General features: G+C 46.2%; 1 protein-coding gene across 1 annotated transcript; it reads right to left on the reverse strand.

Annotated features, from left to right (window-relative positions):
- Positions 1 to 7,640: 7,640 nt before the first annotated feature.
- LOC144605600 (embryonic pepsinogen-like) lies at positions 7,641 to 20,595 on the reverse strand. The gene is made up of 9 exons (XM_078421039.1): positions 20,540 to 20,595; positions 17,832 to 17,994; positions 16,061 to 16,178; positions 13,641 to 13,759; positions 12,324 to 12,523; positions 11,360 to 11,479; positions 10,639 to 10,783; positions 9,129 to 9,227; positions 7,641 to 7,961 (listed from the first exon to the last, which is right to left on the reverse strand). The coding sequence occupies exons 1-9, from the start codon at positions 20,593 to 20,595 to the stop codon at positions 7,815 to 7,817; spliced, it is 1,167 nt and encodes a 388-aa protein (XP_078277165.1). The 3' UTR covers positions 7,641 to 7,814.
- Between the last annotated feature and the right edge of the window lie 751 nt (positions 20,596 to 21,346).

The raw sequence follows: 21,346 nt of genomic DNA on the forward strand, positions 1-21,346 counted from the left end.
TTAATTGTTTGCAGACAGGTACACAAAACCAAAACAGGTAGTTAAATCAAAACTGTAGCTTGCTGCCTTCTTACAAAATATAACTCAAACACTGCTGCTCTCCCTGTCTGTCTGTCTGCTCCAGTCGTTGTCTCTCCTTTTTAAATACTGTTTCCCTTCCCTTTTAGCTCTCTCACTGAGGCAATCAGCTCATCTAGTTCAGCTGGGCAGCAATCAGTGTAAGCAGCAATCAGTGTCAGCAGCAATCAGTGTCAGCAGCAATCAGTGTCAGCGGCAATCAGTGTCAGCGGCAATCAGTGTCAGCGGCAATCAGTGCCAGCGGCAATCAGTGCCAGCGGCAATCAGTGCCAGCGGCAATCAGTGCCAGCGGCAATCAGTGCCAGCGGCAATCAGTGCCAGCGGCAATCAGTGCCAGCGGCAATCAGTGCCAGCGGCAATCAGTGCCAGCGGCAATCAGTCAGCGGCAATCAGTCAGCGGCAATCAGTGTCAGCGGCAATCAGTGTCAGCGGCAATCAGTGTCAGCGGCAATCAGTGTCAGCGGCAATCAGTGTCAGCGGCAATCAGTGTCAGCGGCAATCAGTGTCAGCGGCAATCAGTGTCAGCGGCAATCAGTGTCAGCGGCAATCAGTGTCAGCGGCAATCAGTGTCAGCGGCAATCAGTGTCAGCAACAATCAGTGTCAGCAGCAATCAGTGTCCGCAGCAATCAGTGTCAGCAGGGTAGGCAGCCCTGCTGACTATGGGTTTTGTAGTCTTTTGCTGGCAGCCATGATGGTTTGTAGTCCTTGTTGCATCCACCGGGAGGAAATGTATCTCCCCTCTATGACTCTACCTCTCATGATATCACATTTCCCCCTCCCCTGACTTGAGGCCTCCGGACTGGGGAAGGAGGCCCACAGGACGTCTCTTCGGGAAAGGGCATCTGCATTCCCATGTTTCCGACCTGCCCTGTGGACAACCGAGAAGTTAAAAGCCCGGAGGCTGAGAAACCATCTTGTTACTCGACTGTTCGTTTCTTTATTTCTTGACATCCACTGCAAAGGAGCATGGTCTGTGAGTAGAGTGAATTTGCGCCCAATAAGGTAATAGTGAAGGGTTTCAAGGGCCCACTTAACTGCCAGACATTCTTTCTCCGGTGTAGAGTATCTTTTCTCATGGGCCAAAAGCTTTCTGCTACTGTAGAGGATTGGGTGCTCCTCACCCTTCTGTATCTGAGAGAGTACCGCCCCAAGACCCACCTCTGAGGCATCTACCTGAACAACAAACTCCTTGTTGAAGTCTGGGATGGCCAGAACTGAGTGGGAACACAAGGCCTTCTTCAGGCTGGTGAAAGCCTCCTCTGCTTCCTGTGACCATTTCACCATTCGGGACTGTCTTTTAGTTGTCAGATCTGTTAGGGGGGCAATTAGATCAGAGAAGTTCGGAACAAAGCGTATATAGTAGTTTGCAAGGCCTATAAAGGATTTTACTTGTCTCTTTGATACAGGTCGTGGCCAATCTTGGATGGCCCTTTGTTTAGCATCTTGAGGTTTAACAAGGCCACGCCCTATTGTGTAACCAAGGTAGTCTGTTTCACTATAGGCTAGCCTGCACTTGCAGGGATTGGCTGTGAGACCTGCTACACGAAGAGCATCCAGTACCTTCTGTACTCGGGGCAAACGACTTTCCCAATCTGTGCTATGTATCACTATGTCATCTAAATAGGCTGCAGCATATTCTTTGTGGGGCCGCAGGACCCGGTCCATCAGCCGCTGGAAGGTGGCAGGCGCTCCGTGTAGACCAAATGGTAACTTGGTGTACTGGAAAAGCCCTTCACTTGTTGCAAAGGCTGTTTTCTCTCGGGATTCTAGGGAAAGCGGAACTTGCCAGTACCCCTTTGTGAGGTCAAGGGTTGTGATGAAGCGAGCCACTCCCAGACGGACTATTAGTTCATCTACCAGGGGCATGGGGTAAGCATCGAACTCGGACACTCGACGTATCAGGTTTGGGGACCAGTACAATTGGGCTTGCCCAGGTACTATGGGATTCTTCAATAACTCCTAGTTCAAGCATCTTTTTAACTTCCTCTCTAATTGTTTCCTTATGGGCTTCTGGAACTCTATAGGGCCGCTGATGGACTACCTTTCCAGGCTTAGTGCGAATTTCATGTACCGCGAGATGTGTAGTGCCCAGCTTGGCCGAGAACACATCTTGGGTACGGTCAACCAGCTCCATGCACTCTTGACGTTGCTGGGGTGACAGCTCTGGGCCCACCTTTATGTCATCTCTTGGTGGTGCTCCTGACTCTTTTGGGGGTAAACAACTTAATAGAACCTCTGCCGGGTGCCATTTTTCCAACAGGTTCACGTGGTAAGTCTGTTACCACGTGCAAAGCCGAGGATTTGCCTGACGTCCTTGAACGGTAGGTTGCTCTTTTTTCCCCATGCGGAGCATTTCATTAGTAGCCTGAAACTGTTCAACTGCATCCACTAAGGCACTAGCTGCAACAGGAGCACTGTGGCTGATAACCCTTTTTGCCTCATAGGGTAGAGCACGTAAATATCAATCCACAACAATGGCTTCCACAATGGCTACTGCAGAGTTTTTAATCAGGATCAAGCCACTTCTTTGTAATACAAATAAGTTCATGCATCTGAGTCCGGGGGGGTTGGCCATTCCTAAAACCCCAATTATGGAAACGCTGAGCCATTCCAAACTTTGTAAGTCCTATTCTGCTCAATATTTCCTGCTTCAAGATGTCATAGTTATTCGCTATTGTACTGTCCAAGTCTTGAAAAGCTTTCTGTGATTCCCCGGCTAGGAACGGGGCTAGGATACCAACCCACTGGTCTTTAGGCCACTTTTCTCTGGTTGCAGTAGTCTCGAATGCATGGAGATGGACCTCTGGATCATCGGTGGGTCCCATTTTAGGAATAAAATAACTGGCACGGACCCTCGGGTTGGTGGTTGATGACCCCGCTCCTTGAGACTGGATCCTCTGTAACCTGAGTTCCTCTTCTTTCAACATATTGGCTTTTCTTTGTTCCTCCAAAAGAGCCCGGCTCGTCTCTATTTGGAGCTGGTTACTCTGAGCCAGCATCTTCAACATTTCCTCCATGTCGTTCTCACTGGTTCTCAATTGTGCCAAGCGGATAGTCAAATCACTGATGGACATTCATACTCTCCCACCCCTCCTTATTTGGCATTCTCCACCATTGTGATGTCTTGAGAGGTCGGGAGCTTTTCTCTTGAATGTTGGGAGGTGTGGGTGCCGGAAATGAAGACAGAAAAGTTCTTGTTTTCAAACTTAAATTCCATATATTTAGTCTTTTCCAAAAACAGGTAAACTTAATTGTTTGCAGACGGGTACACAAAACCAAAACAGGTAGTTAATTCAAAACTGTAGCTTGCTGCCTTCTTACAAAAAATATAACTCAAACACTGCTTCTCTCCCTGTCTGTCTGCTCCAGTCGTTGTCTCTCCCTGTCTGTCTGCTCCAGTCGTTGTCTCTCCCTGTCTGTCTGCTCCAGTCGTTGTCTCTCCCTGTCTGTCTGCTCCAGTCGTTGTCTCTCCTTTTAAATATACTGCTTCCCTTCCCTTCTAGCTCTCTCACTGAGGCAATCAGCTCATCTGGTTCAGCTGGGCAGCAATCAGTGTCAGCAGCAATCAGTGTCAGCAGCAATCAGTATCAGCAGCAATCAGTGTCAGTAGCAATCAGTGTCAGTAGCAATCAGTGTCACCAGCAATCAGTATCAGCAGAGCAGGCAGCCCTGCTGACTATGGGTTTGTAGTCTTTTGCTGGCAGCCATGATGGTTTGTAGTCCTTGTTGCATCCAAAGTGCATTCATGAACCTGACCTGATAAGGGGACTCGAGATTAATGAGCCATTAGGAGGCAGTGACCACAATATGATAAGTTTTACTCTACAAATTGAGAGGGAGAAGGGAAAATCCGAAGTGTCAGTATTACAGTATAGCAAAGGGGATTAGAGAGGCATGAGGCAGGAGCTGGCCAAACTTGACTGGAAGGAGGCCCTAGCAGGAAAGACTGTGGAACAGCAATGGCAGGTATTCCTGGGAATAATGCAGAAGTTGCAGGATCAATTAATCCCAAAGAGGAGGAAAGATTCTAAGGGGAGTAAGAGGCACCCATGGCTGACAAGGGAAGTCAAAGACAGCATAAAAATAAAAGGGAAGAAGTATAACATAGCAAAGAAGAGTGGGAAGCCAGAGGATTGGGACTCTTTTAAAGAGCAACAGAAAATAACTAAAAAGGCAGTACAGGGAGAAAAGATGAGGTACGAGGGTAAACTAGCCAATAATATAAAGGAGGATAGTAAAAGCTTTTTTAGGTATGTGAAGAGGAAAAAAATAGTCAAGGCAAATGTGGGTCCCTTGAAGACAGAAGCAGGGGAATTTATTATGGGGAACAAGGAAATGGCAGACGAGTTGAACCGGTACTTTGGATCTGTCTTCACTGGGAAGGATACAAACAATCTCCCAGATCTTCTAGTGGCCAGAGATCCTAGGGTGACAGAGGAACTGGAGGAAATCCACATTAGGCAGGAAAAAGTTTTGGGTAGACTGATGGGACTCAAGGCTGATAAATCTCCAGGGCCTGATGGTCTGCATCCCAGGGTGCTTAAGGAGGTGGCTCTAGAAATTGTGGACGCATTAGTGATTATTTTCCAATGTTCTATAGATTCCGGGTCAGTTCCTGTGGATTGAAGGGTAGCTAATGTTATCCCACCTTTCAAGAAAGGAGGCAGAGAGAAAACGGGAAATTATAGACCAGTTAGTCTGACATCAGTGGTGGGGAAGATGCTGGAGTCAATTATAAAAGACGAAATTGTGGAGCATTTGGATCGCAGTAACAGGATCGTTCCGAGTCAGCATGGATTTACGAAGGGGAAATCGTGCTTGACTAATCTACTGGAATTTTTTGAGGATGTAACTAGGAAAATTGACAGGGAAGAGCCGGTGGATGTGGTGTACCTCGACTTTCAGAAAGCCTTCGACAAGGTCCCACATAGGAGATTGGTGGGCAAAATTAGAGCACATGGTATTGGAGGTAGGGTACTGACATGGATAGAAAGTCGGTTGACAGACAGAAAGCAAAGAGTGGGGATAAATGGGTCCCTTTCAGAATGGCAGGCAGTGGCTAGTGGGGTACCGCAAGGCTCGGTGTTGGGACCGCAGCTATTTACAATATACATCAATGACTTGGATGAAGGGATTAAAAGTACCATTAGCAAATTTGCCGATGATACAAAGCTAGGTGGCAGTGTGAACTGTGAGGAAGATGCTATGAGGTTGCAGGGTGACTTGGACAGGTTGTGTGAGTGGGCAGATACATGGCAGATGCAGTTTAATGTAGATAAGTGTGAGGTTATCCACTTTGGTGGTAAGAATAGGAAGGCAGATTATTATTTGAATGGTGTCAAGTTAGGAAAAGGGGACGTACAACGTGATCTGGGTGTCTTAGTGCATCAGTCACTGAAAGGAAGCATGCAGGTACAGCAGGCAGTGAAGAAAGCCAATGGAATGTTGGCCTTCATAACAAGAGGAGTTGAGTATAGGAGCAAAGAGGTCCTTCTGCAGTTGTACAGGGCCCTAGTGAGACCGCACCTGGAGTACTGTGTGCAGTTTTGGTCTCCAAATTTGAGGAACGATATTCTTGCTATTGAGGGCGTGCAGCGTAGGTTTACTAAGTTAATTCCCGGAATGGCGGGACTGTCATATGTTGAAAGACTGGAGCGACTAGGTTTGTATACACAGGAATTTAGAAGGATGAGAGGAGATCTTATCGAAACGTTAAGATTATTAAGGGGTTGGACATGTTAGAGGCAGGAAACATGTTCCCAATGTTGGCGGAGTCCAGAACCAGGGGCCACAGTTTAAGAATAAGGGGTAGGCCATTTAGAACAGAAATGAGGAAAAACTTTTTTAGTCAGAGAGTTGTGAATCTGTGGAATTCTCTGCCTCAGAGGGCAGTGGAGGCCAATTCTCTGAATATATTCAAGAGAGAGCTAGATAGAGCTCTTAAGGATAGTGGAGTCAGGGGGTATGGGGAGAAAGCAGGAACGGGGTACTGATTGAGAATGATCAGCCATGATCACATTGAATGGCGGTGCTGGCTCGAAGGGCCGGATGGCCTACTCCTGCTCCTATTGTCTATTGTCTATCCACCGGGAGGAAAGTATCTCCCCTCTATGACTCTACCTCTCATGATATCACACCTTCCAAACCTTCCATATTCTTTTGTGAGGTTTTAGAACTAATGTTTGAGGTATCTCAATTGAAAGGTAGTGCAGCGGTAGAGTTGCTGCCTTACAGCGAATGCAGTGCCAGAGATCAGGGTTCGATCCCGACCACGGGCGCCGTCTATACGGAGTTTGTACATTCTCCCCGTGATCTGCGGGTGTTTTCTCCGAGATCTTCGGTTTCCTCCCACACTCCAAAGACGTGCAGGTTTGTAGGTTAATTGGCTTGGAGAGTGTAGAAATCGCCCCTAGTGTGTGTACGTTTGTGTTAATATGCGGGGATTTCTGGTCGGCATGGACCCGGTGGGCCGAAGGGCCTGTTTTCGTGCTAAATCTCTAAACTGAACAAGTTTCCACAAGAACAAACTCCATCACATGCCTGGCTTGTATTTGACCAACTGTGTGCCAGTTCAAACTACATCTAAATGTTATCTTTTTACAAATGTGCTAGTGGTTTTTATATCAGTGAGAGGTACTTAATCTTTGATCTTAATATTTAAAAGCATCAGCCGATGATAATTAGAACATCTCTGGAGAGAAGGAGTGGGTGACGTTTCGGGTCGGAATCTGAAGAAGGGTCTCGACCTGAAACGTCACCTATTCCTTCTCTCCAGAGATGCTGCCTGACCCGCTGAGTTACTCCAGCACTTTGTGTCCATCCATGTCCTCCAGAGATGCTGCCTGACCCACTGAGTTACTCCAGCACTCTGTGAAATGTCACCTATCCATGTTCTCCACAGATGCTGCCTGACCCGCTGAGTTACTCCAGCACTTTGTGTCTATCAATGTTCTCCAGAGATGCTGCCTGACCCACTGAGTTACTCCAGCACTCTGTGAAACGTCACCTATCCATATTCTCCAGAGATGCTGCCTGACCCACTGAGTTACTCCAGCACTCTGTGAAACGTCACCTATCCATATTCTCCAGAGATGCTGCCTGACCCACAGAGTCACTCCAGCACTCTGTGTCTAACTTTAGTGCAATGGTTGGGTGAGTTGAGCCCGACCTCACACGTACAAACTGACATGAAGAAAGGGACTGAAAGTCTGATGATATGCGTTTCATTATTCCATTTTATTGAACATTTTCAAGGACTATTTAATAACAGAACATTTCACCGGAGAGGATAACATGCTGCGTGATTCCTAGATCACCATTAATGAGCTCAATGAGCATGGTTTTGGATTGAATTATGGAAAGTCACAGCTGTACCAAGCAAGGAATGAGAAAGGAAAGCTATGGAATCAGAGAGCAGAAATAATTACAGGATATCAACGATCCCATTGCCAGTCCAACCCAACATTCATTAATGGCTGTTTACAGATCCCATCTATACGGCATCATTTCTTCCAATTTTCTTTTCTTTTCTCCCTTCAATTAAAGCTTGGACAAGATCGTCACTGAACTCTAAGCTGTCAATAGAGTATCTTCAGCATCGCACATCGGAAAGTGACATCGTGATCTTTGATACTGGGTGGCATGGTGAGCCCGTGGTGCTGCTCTGGGGATCAGCGATCTGGCTGCAGTCAAGTTGAATGGGGCTGGATCTTCAATGGGTTGGTGGACGGGAGAGTTAGACGGCCTTGGCCAGACCCACGCGGTTGTTTCCACGGTCAAAGATGGAGTAGTACTCGCCGATGAAGACGTCGCCCAGAATCCAGAGGTTGCTACCGGAAGCACTAAATCCGCTCATGCAGGTAACCTGGTTGTAGTAGGTTTGCTGTGGGAGAATAAACCAATCAATCAATCAGTCAATCAATGAACGAATGAATGAATGAGTGAATGGATCAATGAATGAATGGGTGAATGAAAGAGTGAATGAATGAATGTATGAGTGAATAAATAAATGAATGAATGAATCAATCAATCAATCAATGAACGAATGAATGAATGAGTTAATGGATCAATGAATGAATGGGTGAATGAATGAGTGAACGAATGAATGAATGAATGAGTGAATGAATGAATGAATGAATGAATGAATGAATGAGTGAATGGAAGAGTGAATGTATAAGTGAATAAATAAATGAATGTACGAATCAATCAATCAATCATTCAATCAATCAATCAATCAATGAACGAATGAATCAATGAGTGAATGAATCAATGAATGAATGGGTGAATGAATGAGTGAATGAATCAATGAATGAATGGGTGAATGAATGAATGAATGAATGAATGAAGGCATGGGAGAATGAATGAATGAATGACTGAATGAATGAATCAATCAATCAATCAATCAATCAATCAATGAGTGAATCATTCAATGATTGAATTAATGAGTGAATGAATGAATGAATAAGTGTTTGAATGGATATTTTATTGTCACATGTGAAAAGTCACAGTGAAATTCTTTGTTTTGCGTCCCTACAGTATGCAAATAGTCGCCACATAAAGGGCGTGGACAAAGTTACAAAGTATCCCGCACCAGGTCCTCCTTTGTTCTCCCCCACCCTACCACCCCCCCCTCTTGGCGGTCCCCCCACGCTGGGTCCCCCTTGCACCTTGAGATGGAAAGCAATTAGCAGCAGGTCCACAGTCTAGTCTGGAGTGACCGGTACAACAGGAGATGGGGAAAGGAGATGAGGAGGATTTTTTTGGCCAGAGGGTGGTGAATCTGCGGAATTCATCGCAGCAGATGGCCGGGGAGGCCAAGGCAGTGGATATTTTTAAGGCGGAGACTGACAAATTCTTGATTAGTACGGGTGTCAGGGGTGATGGGGAGAAGGCAGGAGAATGGGGTTAGGAGGGAGAGATAGATCAGCCATGATTGGATGGCAGAGTGGACTTGATGGGCCTATTCTGCGCCTAGAACTTATGAACTCATGAACATATTTAAGTCGTCCGAGAAAAATCACTTAATATCATACGGAGTCCAGTGACATACCTTGAGTGAGTAGGCAGAGGCAGGAAGATTAAACTCATAACCATTGATGGTGAAGACCACATCAGGCATGCTGCCGATATCATTGCAGTTTATGGAGTACTGAAAGACAAGGGCAACATTGTTCAGATCATAGACACAAAAAGCTGGGGTAAGTCAGTGGGTCAGGCAGCATCTCCAGAGGAACAGAGTAGGTGGCGTTTTTCGGGTTGAGACCCTTCTTCTGACTGAGAGTCAGGGGAGAGGGAAACTGGGGGCATTAAAAGGTACAAAGAACAAATGAACAAAAGGTGTGAAAAGAACAAATCAAAGCCAGCAACGATGATCAAGGAAAATGCGGAGCCCACAATGATCCATTGTTGGCTGTGGACCGGGTGATAACGAGTTATACAGACAGTGAAACTCAACAGGACGACAGTGAAACTAGTACGACGACTTGGGTGTGGGAGGGACGGAGAGAGAGGGGAAGCAAGGGGCACTTGAAGTTAGAGAAGTCAATGTTCTTACAGCTGGGGTGTAAGCTGCCCAAGAGAAATATGAGGTGCTGTTCCTCCAATTTGCATTTGAGGAAGCCCGGGACAGAAAGGTCAGTGTGGGAATGGGAGGGGGAGCTAAAGTGTTTGGTAATCGGGAGATCACATAGGCCAAGGCGGACTGAGCGAAGGTGTTCAGAGAAACGATGGCCCAGTCTGTGCTTGGTCATGCCTGCAACGTAGGCCAAGGCGGACTGAGCGAAGGTGTTCAGAGAAACGATGGCCCAGTCTGTGCTTGGTCATGCCTGCAACGTAGGCCAAGGCGGACTGAGCGAAGGTGTTCAGGGAAACGATGGCCCAGTCTGTGCTTGGTCATGCCTGCATAGGTTCTGAGGAAAGTCAACTAAAAACTAGGAAACAAAAAACTTATAGAAACTAAACCAATCTAAACCCAAGTAAACTATATAAACTAAACTAATCTCATCTAAACTCAACTAACCTAAACTAATCTAAACTCAAACTATACTATACTAAACTAAACAAATCTAATTTAATCTAAACATCAAAAACTAATCTAAACTATACAAAACTAATCTAAACTATACAAAACTAATCTATATTAAACTAATCTAAAATAATCTAAACTAAACAATACTAAACTAATCTAAACAAAATTAAACTCTGCTAAACTATACTAAACTATACTAAACTATGCTAAACTAATCTAAACTACACAAAACTATACTAAACTATGCTAAACTATTCTAAACTATACTAATCTATACTGGACTATGCTAACTAATTAAACTATACTAAACTATGCTAAACTAATCTAAACTATACTATATGCTAAACTAATCTAAACTATACTAAACTTAAATTAATGTAAACAAATCTATAATAAAGTAATCGGAAGTAAAGCAAAGTAAGCTGTACTAAACATCTAAACTGATTGAGTTGAATGGATTGAACATGTTGCTGACTGTCTGCCACATTTAAGGGAGCATGCAGAGTACAGGTGAGTGGAGAATGGACTGTACCTGGCCATAGGTACCAGGATTGGCTCCGATTCCTTGTTGGATGTTGTTGATGGCTGTGCTGGGTCCAACAAGGAGGGAGGTGCCCGTATCTATAATGGCGGGGCAGCCCTCACTGCAAGCCACAACCTGCCCATTGATGGTCACACTGAGGGAGAAACACACATTGATTTAGTCAAAAACTGGCCAAACCTACCAGGTTATGGAGTCATGAGATACAGGGCCCTTGACCCAACTGGTCCATGCTGACCAAGGTGCCCCATCTACGCTAGTTCCACTTACCCTTTTTTGGTCCATATCCCTCTAAATCTTTCCTATCCATCAACCTAATTATAGAACGTTAGATTTAGTTCAGAGATGCAACGGGGAAACAGGCCCTTCGGCCCACTGAATCCATGCAGACCAGTGATCAGCCGTACACTAGTTCTATCCTACACACTGGGGGCAATTTGCAGAGGCCAATGAACCTACAAACCTGCACGTCTTTGGAGTGTGGGAGGAAACCGGAGCACCTGGAGAAAACCCACGCGGGTCACGGGAAGAACGTACAAACTCCGTACCGACAGCACCCGTGGTCAGGATGGAACCCAGGTCTCTGGCGCTGTGAGGCAGCAACTCTAATGCTGTGCCACCGAGCCGCCTGTTAATGTAGTTAATCTTTGAAGGCCAATGGGCGATGAGCTGCTCTCAACATTGTGCTAGTTGGAGATTTGCGAGCACATACCTTTGGATCTCGATTTGCCAGTAAGCTTGATGTGTGACAGGCACCCAGTTAATTGGGCCTTGGTAGTGGCTGGGGTCGACTCCACCAAAGATAATTTCACTTCCAGACTCACCAACCTCTCTGTAAAACAATGTTTGGAATAATAATAGCTCAGCATCATCTAAGGACACCCAAAGAATCAATTTATGAATTAATGAATGAATACTTTATTATCATATGTGACAAATCACAAATCACAGGTTCTTTGCTTCCATGCCCAAGGTATGCAAAGAGGTACCACATAACGGGCGCGGACAAAGGTTCAAAGTATCCCGTGCTAGGTTCTTCTTTCTTCTCCCCCCCCCCCCCCCTTGCTCCAGTTCCACCTTTCTTCTTCCCCCCCCCCCCCAATTGAACTATCTTCTATGGCAAAAGGCCATAAGTAATAGGGGCAGAATTGGGCCATTCGGCCCATCAAGTACACTCCACCATTCAATCATGGCTGATCTATCTCTCCCTCCCTCCTAACCCCATTCATACAATGTTCAGACCTCCAAGTGAAACTATAAGATGGCGGTGGATGGAGGAGAGGATTGGTATGTCAGGACAAGCGGCTTCTAAAGTCAGGACAACACTGCACTCTTATGAAACTTTGTTCATAAATTCATCGGACCATTAGTGGTAGGAGCAGAATTAGGCCATTTGGTCCCATCAGGTCTGCTCCATCATTCAATCGTGGCTGATCTATCTTTCCCTCTCAACCCCATTCTCCTGCCTTCTCCTCATGACCCTGACACCCGCACTGATCAAGAACCTGTTCATCTCCACCTTAAAAATACCCAATGACTTGGCCTCCACGGCCGTCTGTGGCAACGAATTCCACAGATTCACCACCCTCTGACTAAGGAAATTCCTCCTCATCTCCGTTCTAAAGGTACGCTCAGTCATCGAAGACGCGACCGTATTTACGCGGGAAGACACTGACCTGGTCAAGTAGACGGAGAAGAGGGGCTCCTCGAGCACATGCTGAGAGATCATGTTGTGTAGCACAGTTGTGGCGCCCTCAGCAGCAAGAGACTGGTAGCCCATGCCCAAGATGCCATCAAATTTGCAATGGGTAAAGAATCCGCCTGGTTCAGTTAAGCTCAAACCCAATTCCTGGCCTTGGATGGTGATGTCTGAAACCTAAAGGGTCAAGATCGAGAGAATTTAATTGGAGTTATCCTGTATCCACCTATCACTGCGTAGGAAGGAACTGCAGGTGCCGGTTTACACCGAAGGTAGACACAAAGAGACAAAGGTAGGCAGCATGTCTGGAGGAGGGTCTCGACCCGAAACGTCACCCATTCCTTCTCTCCCAAGATGCTGCCTGTCCCGCTGAAGTTACTCCAGCTTTTTGTGTCTATCTAAGATAAACCATTGCCAGTACATTGAATTGAATTGAATTGAACAAGTTTATTGGCCAAGTATGTACACATACAAGGAATGTGCCTTGGTGCTCTGCTCGCAAGTAACAGCACGAACACACAGTAAACAATTACGAATAAAGCATAAAACATTAAATCATTAAGAATACAACATTATAGTTTAAACGTGCGAGTGAAATAAAATACCAGAGCAAAAGGAGGGGACAGACCTTTGGTTGTTGAGTAGAGCTGCTGCTCGTGGATAAAAACTGTTTTTATGTCTGGCTGTGGCTGCTTTGACAGTCCGGAGTCGCCTTCCAGAGGGAAGTGCTTCGAAGAATTTATGACCAGGGTGAGAGGGGTCAGAGGTGATCTTGCCCACTCGCTTCCTGGCCCTTGCAGTGTACAGTTTGTCAATGGGGGGAAGGTTGCAGCCAACAACCTTCTCGGCTGAACGAACGATCCGTTGCAGCCTCCGGATGTCGTGCTTGGTGGCTGAGCCAAACCAGACATGTTCCCAATGTTGGGGGAGTCCAGAACAAGGGGCCACAGTTTAAGAATAGGGGGTAGGCCATTTAGAACGGAGATGAGGAAAAACTTTTTCAGTCAGAGAGTTGTGAATCTGTGGAATTCTCTGCCTCAGAAGGCAGTGGAGGCCAGTTCTCTGAATGCATTCAAGAGAGAGCTAGATAGAGCTCTTAAGGATAGCGGAGTCAGGGGGTATGGGGAGAAGGCAGGAACGGGGTACTGATTGAGAATTATCAGCCATGATCACATTGAATGGCTCGAAGGGCCGAATGGCCTACTCCTGCACCTATTGTCTATTGACTATTGTCCATAATTAAACACTCTTGACTGAACTCGGAGTGACATGGTGAGGATTGAAATCGACTTACTTTCAGTGTGTCGTATCCTAGTATTCCAGTCATGCTGCCAGTTCCGTATTGGATGGACACTCGCTGGTTGTAGGAACGGTAGGTGTACGAGTCGGACGGGTCGAATCTGCGGTGGTTCACTGAAAAGAGACATCAGTTTCTTCCGTTTAAATGTAAAAAAGGTTTCAGCATAACGTAACATCACGCGGGCAGGAGGGACGAGCGTAGATAGGACCTCTTGGTCGGTAGACACAAAGTGCTGGAGTAACTCAGCAGGTCAGGCAGCATCTCTGGAGGACATGGATAGGTAACGTTTCAGGTCGGGAGATTCTGAAGAAGGGTCCTGACCCAAAACATCACTTATCCTTTTTCTCCAGAGATGCTGCCTGACCCGCTCGGTTACTCCAGCGTTTTGTGTCTATCTTGGCTGGGGTGTAAGCTGCCCAAGCTGTTCCACCAGCTTGTGTGGGGGCTCACTCTGACAGTGGAGGAGACCCAGGATAGAAAGGTGAGTGTGGGAATGGGAAGGGGATTTAGAATGTTTAGCCACCAGGAGATCCTGCAGGCAGGCCTTGGCAGACGGAGTGTAAGGAATTACGTACGGATTTAATCAGGAATTAGTTTTGTTTAGAGACACAGCGTAGAAACAGGCCCTTCGGCCCATCAGGTCCGTGCCGACCAGCGATCCCCGCACACTAACACCATCCTACACCCACTAGGGACAATTTACATTTATACCAAGCCAATTAACCTACAAACCTGTACGCCTTTGGAGTGTGGGAGGAAACCGAGCAATTCTAAAAGTAAACCTAGCAATTATAGACCAGTTAGTTTGACGTCTGTGGTGGGAAAATTAATGGAAAAGATATTTAGGGACAATATATATAATTATTTGGATAAACAAGGCCTGATTAGAAACAGTCAACATGGATTTGTGCCTGGAAGGTCATGTTTGACTAATCTTCTTGAATTTTTTGAAGAGGTTACCAGGGAAATTGATAAGGGCAAGGCTGTGGATGTTGTCTATATGGACTTCAGTAAGGCATTTGACAAGGTTCCACATGGAAGGTTGATTAAGAAGGTTAAATCGTTGGGTATTAATAGTGAGGTTGCAAGATGGATTCAACAATGGCTGAATGGGAGATACCAGAGGGTAATGGTTGACAATTGTATGTCAGGTTGGAGGCCAGTGTCTAGTGGAGTACCCCAAGGATCTGTGTTGGGTCCACTGTTGTTTGTCATTTACATTAATGATCTGGATGATGGTGTGGCAAATTGGATTAGTAAATATGCAGATGATACTAAGATAGGTGGAGTAGTTGATAGTGAGGTAGATTTTCAAAGTCTACAGAGAGACTTGGGCCTTTTGGAAGGGTGGGCTGAAAGATGGTAGATGGAGTTTAATGCTGATAAGTGTGAGGTGCTGCATTTTGGTAGGACAAATCAAAATAGGACGTACAGGGTAAATGGTAGGGAATTGAGGAATGCAGTGGAACAGAGGGATCTGGGAATAACTGTGCATTGTTCCCTGAAGGTGGAATCTCATGTGGATAGGGTGGTGAAGAAGGCGTTTGGTATGCTTGCCTTTATAAATCAGAGCATCGAGTATAGAAGTTGGGATGTAATGTTAAAATTGTACAGGGCATTGGTGAGGCCGAATCTGGAGTATGGTGTGCAGTTCTGGTCGCCAAATTATAGGAAGGATGTCGACAAAATGGAGAGGGTACAGAGGAGATTTACTAGAATGTTGCCTGGGTTTCAGCACTTAAGCTACAGAGAGAGGTTGAACAGGTTGGGTCTTTATTCTTTGGAGCGTAGAAGGTTGAGGGGGGACTTGATAGAGGTTTTTAAAATTTTGAGAGGGACGGACAGAGTTGACGTGGGTAGGCTTTTCCCTTTGAGAGTGGGGAAGATTCCAACAAGGGGACATAGCTTCAGAATTGAGGGACAAAAGTTTAGGGGTAACATGAGGGGTAACTTCTTTACTCAGAGGGTGGTGGCTGTATGGAATGGGCTTCCGGTGGAAGTGGTGGAGGCTGGCTCGATTTTATTATTTAAGAGTAAATTGGATAGGTATATGGATGGGAGGGGATTGGAGGGTTATGGTCTGAGTGCAGGTAGATGAGACTAGGTCAGGGAGAGTGGTCGGCGTGGACTGGTAGGGCCGGACGGGCCTGTTTCCCTGCTGTAGTTGTTATATGGTTAAATGGTTATCTTGAAGAAAACCCCACGCGGGTCACGGGGAGAACGTACAAACTCCGTACAGACAAGCACCAAGAACCAAGAACTAAGAACCCTTAGTCGGGATTGAACCCGGGTCTCTGGGCGCTGTGAGCGCTGTAAAGCAGCAACTCCACCACTGCGCCACCGTGCCGCCGTGAGGAATCACAGGGCACGAGTAAAACTTTAAATACATCTGGCAGCAGGGAACATTGACTTACTGCAAGCAGCTGCTTTGCAATAGACGGAAGGAACCCAGAGATTGGATGAGCCAGTGTCAAAGATGACTGTGAAGCTTTGTGGAGGACTGCCGATGCTGATAACTCCATAATAAGACATCTGGCAGCAAAAAACAAACGAGAGATTTAGTTTTAGATTCACAACATGGAAAGTCAGCACAGAGTCTGTGCATCAGCCCACCATGTCCGCGCCGACCAGCGATGGATCACCCCTTCACACCAGTCCTACATGATCCAGTGCACATCCCCTGTGTCCACTGCCTGCACACTAGGGAGGGCCAATTTCACAGAGGGCCAATTAATCTACAAACCCCACACACATCTTTGGGGTGTGGGAGGAAACCGGAGCAACCTGGGAAAACGTGCAAACTCCACACAGACAGCATCCGAGGTCAGGATGGAACCCAGGTCTGACAACATCCGCAGCTTTCCACATCAAACTGAAATATGAAGCCCGTCTCTCTTTCCACACATGCTCCCTGCCCTGCTGAGTGTCTCCAGCATCTTTTAGTTTAGTTTAGCTTAGTTTAGTTTCGGGATGCATGCAGCGTGGATACTGGACTCTCTCACCACCAAAGTCCGCACACTAGCACTATCCTGCACACCAGGGACAATTTACAGAAGCCAATTAACCTACAAACATGCACAGATTTGGAAAGTGGGAGGAAACCGGAGCACCCGGAGGCCAACGTTTAATTTATTATTGTCACGTGTTCCGAGGTACAGTGAAAAGAGTTTTGTGCTTTCCAGTCAGTGAAATGACTATTGTGAAAGAAGTAACTGCAGATGCTGGTTTAAACCGAAGATCGACACAAAAAGGCACCTGTCCCGCTGAGTTACTCCAGCTTTTGTGTCTAGCTTCAGTGAACAGACTTTTGTTGGTCGGCGTGGGCAAGTTGGGCCTATAGGCCTGTTTCCATGCTGCATGACTCTATGACTCTATAACTCTATGACTATACATTATTACAATCGAGCTGTTCACAGTGTACAGATACATGATAAGGAAATAACGTTTAGTGCAAGGCAAAGTCCGATCAAGGATAGTCCGAGTGTCACCAAAGAGGTAGATAGCAGTTCAGGACCGCTCTCTGGTTGTGGTAGGACGGTTCAGTTGCCTGATAACAGCTGGGAAGAAACTGTCCCTGAATCTGGAGGTGTGCGTTTTCACACTTCTGTACCTTTTCCCTGATGGGAGAGGGGAGAAGAGGGAGTAACCGGGGTGAGACTGGTCCTTGATTATGCTGCTGGCCTTGCCGAGGCAGCGTGAGGTGTAGATGGAGTCAATGGAAGGGAGGTTGGTTTGCGTGATGGTCTGGCCCACAACTCTGCAGAGAGGAAAGAAGCAAAGTGTGGGAAGGAACTGCAGATGCTGGTTTACACTGGATAGACAAAATGCTGGAGTAACTCAGCGGGACAGGAAAGGAATGGGCGACATTTCTGACTGAGACCCTTCTTCAGGCTGAGACTCAGGGGAAAGGGAAACGAGGGATATAGACGGTGAAGGGGTGAGATGTAGAACAAATGAATGAAAGATATGCAAAAAAGTAACGGTGATAAAGGAAACGCCATTGTCAGCTGTTTGCTGGGTGAGAACGAGAAGCTGGTGTGACTTGGGTGGGGGAGGGATGGAGAGAGGGGAAGTGCAGGGGTTACTTGCAGTTAGAGAGATCAATATTCATACCACCAGCATATTCATAAGTAAAGTGTGCCTTTCCCCACACACTTCCATTTATAAAAGTCAGGAATAACTTACATCCAGGAAGTTGGCCATTGGTTCAGTGGAAGCCAGGGAGGATACGCCAGTGAGACCTTCAAACTTTGAGCAGGGATCAGAAGGATTGTCCTTCAGGAAGTCTTCCAGTAATCCCTTCTCCCGAAGAATCTCCCGGCCAGATAGCCCCTTGATCAGGGGAACCCTGTGAATGTGGGAAGCAAGTTAGGAAGGTTATTCCCACACCCGAGCTTTATACCCTTATAGAAAACACGGAAACATAGAAAAACAGGTGCAGGTGTAGGCCAATCCGCCCTTTGAACCAGCACCGCCATTCAATCATGGCTGATCATCCACAATCAGTACCCCGTTCCTGCTTTCTCCCCATATCCCTTGATTCCATTAGCCTGAAGAGCTCTATCTAACTCTCTCTGGAAAACATCCAGTGAATTGGCCTCCACTGCCTTCGGTGGCAGAGAATTGCACAGATTCACGACTCTCTGGGTGAAATGGTTTTCCCTCCTCTCAGTCCTTATCTAAACGTTATTCCCTTTATCATGTATCTGTATTCTGCGAACGGCTCGATAGTCATCAGGTCACATGCGATCCATGCAGGGCACATTTGCTAACAAATTAATATCTTGTCATCCTGGTTAATAGGGTCCCGTTGCCTTGTGACCGTAACTAACTCTGAAGCCCTGAAGAAGGGTCTCGACCCGAAACGTCGCCCATTCCTTCTCTCCTGAGATGCTGCCTGACCTGCTGAGTTACTCCAGCATTTTGTGAATAAATACCTTCGATTTGTACCAGCATCTGCAGTTATTTTCTTATATCATTTCACAAAATCAGCGGTCTGAATTTCTAATTCATCTGCAAATAGATTTTTTTTTAACGTGACTGGGAACTGTGTGTGCGCATCTGAAAATTCTGTGATCGCTCTTTCACCTTAACCCTGATATCCATGAGTTTATAAACTGTGCTGCCTTTAACCCTTTCTGATCCACGAGAAATTCAAACTCACTGCATTAAATGTTTAAATGTCTGATGGTACTGATTGTCCAGGGATACTGTGCTGTTGAAGTTAAGCCGACAACAAACTGTTCTATTAACTCAGTTCTGTTGTTTTAATGCTCCTTGGCAGATTTTGCACACACTTTTTATTTAAAATACTGTTATCCCATACACTGTAAATGTTCATAAGTGACAGGAGCAGAATTAGGCCATTCGGCCCATCAAGTCTACTCCGCCATTCAATCATGGCTGATCTATCTCTCCCTCCTAACCCCATTCTCCTGCCTTCTCCCCATAATCCCTGACACCCATACTAATCAAGAATCTATCTATCCCTGCCTTAAATATATCCACTGACTTGTCCTCCACAGCCTTCTGTGGCAAAGAATTCCACAGATTCACCACCCTCTCTCTAACTGAAGAAATTCTTCCTCATCTCCTTCCTAAAAGAACATCCTTTAGTTCCGAGGCTATGACCGCTACATGATTGGAATCACGTATTGTCTTTCTGCTGACTGGTTAGCACGCAACAAAAAGCTTTTCACTGTACCTCGGTACACGTGACAACTAAACTGAACTGAAATGCATCAACCATTATTGTTCCTTAAACATAGAACATTGCACAGTGCAGCACAGGAACAGGCCCTTCGGCCCACAATGCCCGTGCTAAACATGATGCCAAGACCAACTCTTCTCTGCCGGTACATTGTCCATATGCTTCCATTCCCTGCATATCCGTGCAAATTTACTTTAGACTTTTAGAGATGCCACATGGAAGCAGGCCCTTCGGCCCACCGAGTGCGTGCTGACCAGTGATCACCCCGTACACTAGCACTGTCCCACACATTAGGCACAATTTACAATTTTACCAAAGCAATTAACCTACAAACCTTCACGTCTTTGGAGTGCGGGAGGAAACCGGAGCTGCCGGAGAAAACCCACGTGGTCACGGGGAGAACGTGCAAACTCCGTACAGACAGCACCCGCAGTCAGGATGGAACCCGGGTCTCCGGCGCTGTGAGGCAGCAACTCTACCGCTGCCACCCTCTGTGCTTATTCAAAGGTCTCTTAAATGTCACTATCGTATCTGCCATCCACCACCACCCCAGCAGCATGTTCCAGTCACCCACCACCCTCGGTGTGAAAACGTTTTCCCGCAGAACTCCTTTAAACTTTGCCCCTCTCATCTTAAAACTATGCCTTCCAGTGTTTGATGTCTCCTCCCTGGAAAATAGGTTCTGACTGTCTGCCCTATCTCTGCCTCTCTTCATTTTATAAACTTCTATCAGGTCTCCCTGCAACTCCAGCGTTCCAGAGAAAACAATCCAAGTTTATCCAACTCCCCCATGTCGCTAACACCCTCTCATTTAGTTTAATTTGGAGGTACAGCGCGGCAACAGGCCCTTCGGCCCACCGAGTCTGCACCGACCGGCGATCCCCGCACATTAACACCACCCTACACACACTAGGGACAATTCTTTACATTTATCCCAAGCCAATTAACCTGCAAAACTTGCACGTCTTTGGAGTGTTGGAGGAAACCGAGGATCTCGGAGAAATCCCACGCAGGTCACGGGGAGAACATTCAGACAAACAACCGCGGTCAAGATTGGACCCGGGTCTTGGCGCTGTGAGGCAACAGCTCTACCGCTGTGCCACCGAGCCGCACCAATCCAGGCATCATTCTGATAAACCTGAATTTAGTCCCATATCTCGTTCGAGGTATAAGATCGTCCTACCTGAACAAGGCATCGGAGAGCTGAATGCACACAAGAGCGAAGATCAACAACTTCATGTTCAATCAGTTGGACTCTTTGCAGAATCTGAGGTCTGGCTTCTGAGCCACAATATTTATACCCGACGAACCCAGGTCACATGGACACAGATTCCATCATTCAACATGAGTAGAGTTCATGGTAAAGTCCTCGTGATTAGTTTATCTCGCATATAATCTCTCTTATTAAGGACAGTCCTCAATGTGAATGATACAAGTTGGTTTGTAAGTAGGTTAAGTGGTGTGGAATGAAAGATAAGCTTTATAAAAGATAACACAATCAGAAATTGGGTTAAGAAAACAGTGGTGAAAAACAATGAAATGTTTTTTTTACATATGTATAGACAGGTACTGTAAGTGAACTATAATGTTGGATGTAATGTTGGAGGTAATGAACAATGTTGGAGGTAATCTTTGATGCTTCGGCCAATGTGAATGTCCATATCTCCTGCTTAGACACTCCAGACTTAATGCGTGGAACTAGTAAATGGGATGTGTAAGAGGGAACTACAGATGCTGGTTCAAACCAAAGATAAACAGACACAAAAAGCTGGAGTAACTCAGCGGGACAGGCAGCATCTCTGGAGAGAAGGAATGGGTGACGTTTCGGATGGAGTCTGAAGAAGGGTCTTGACCAGAAACGTCAGCCATTCCTTCTCTCCAGAGATGCTGCCTGTCCCGTTGAGTTACTCCTGCTTTTTATGTCTATCTTTAGTGAATAGGATGAGTGTAGTAGGTAGGGTTGCCAACTTCCTCACTCCCAAATACGGGA

The sequence above is a fragment of the Rhinoraja longicauda genome, chromosome 24 (assembly GCF_053455715.1).
Source record: "Rhinoraja longicauda isolate Sanriku21f chromosome 24, sRhiLon1.1, whole genome shotgun sequence".
Taxonomy (NCBI): domain Eukaryota; kingdom Metazoa; phylum Chordata; class Chondrichthyes; order Rajiformes; family Arhynchobatidae; genus Rhinoraja; species Rhinoraja longicauda.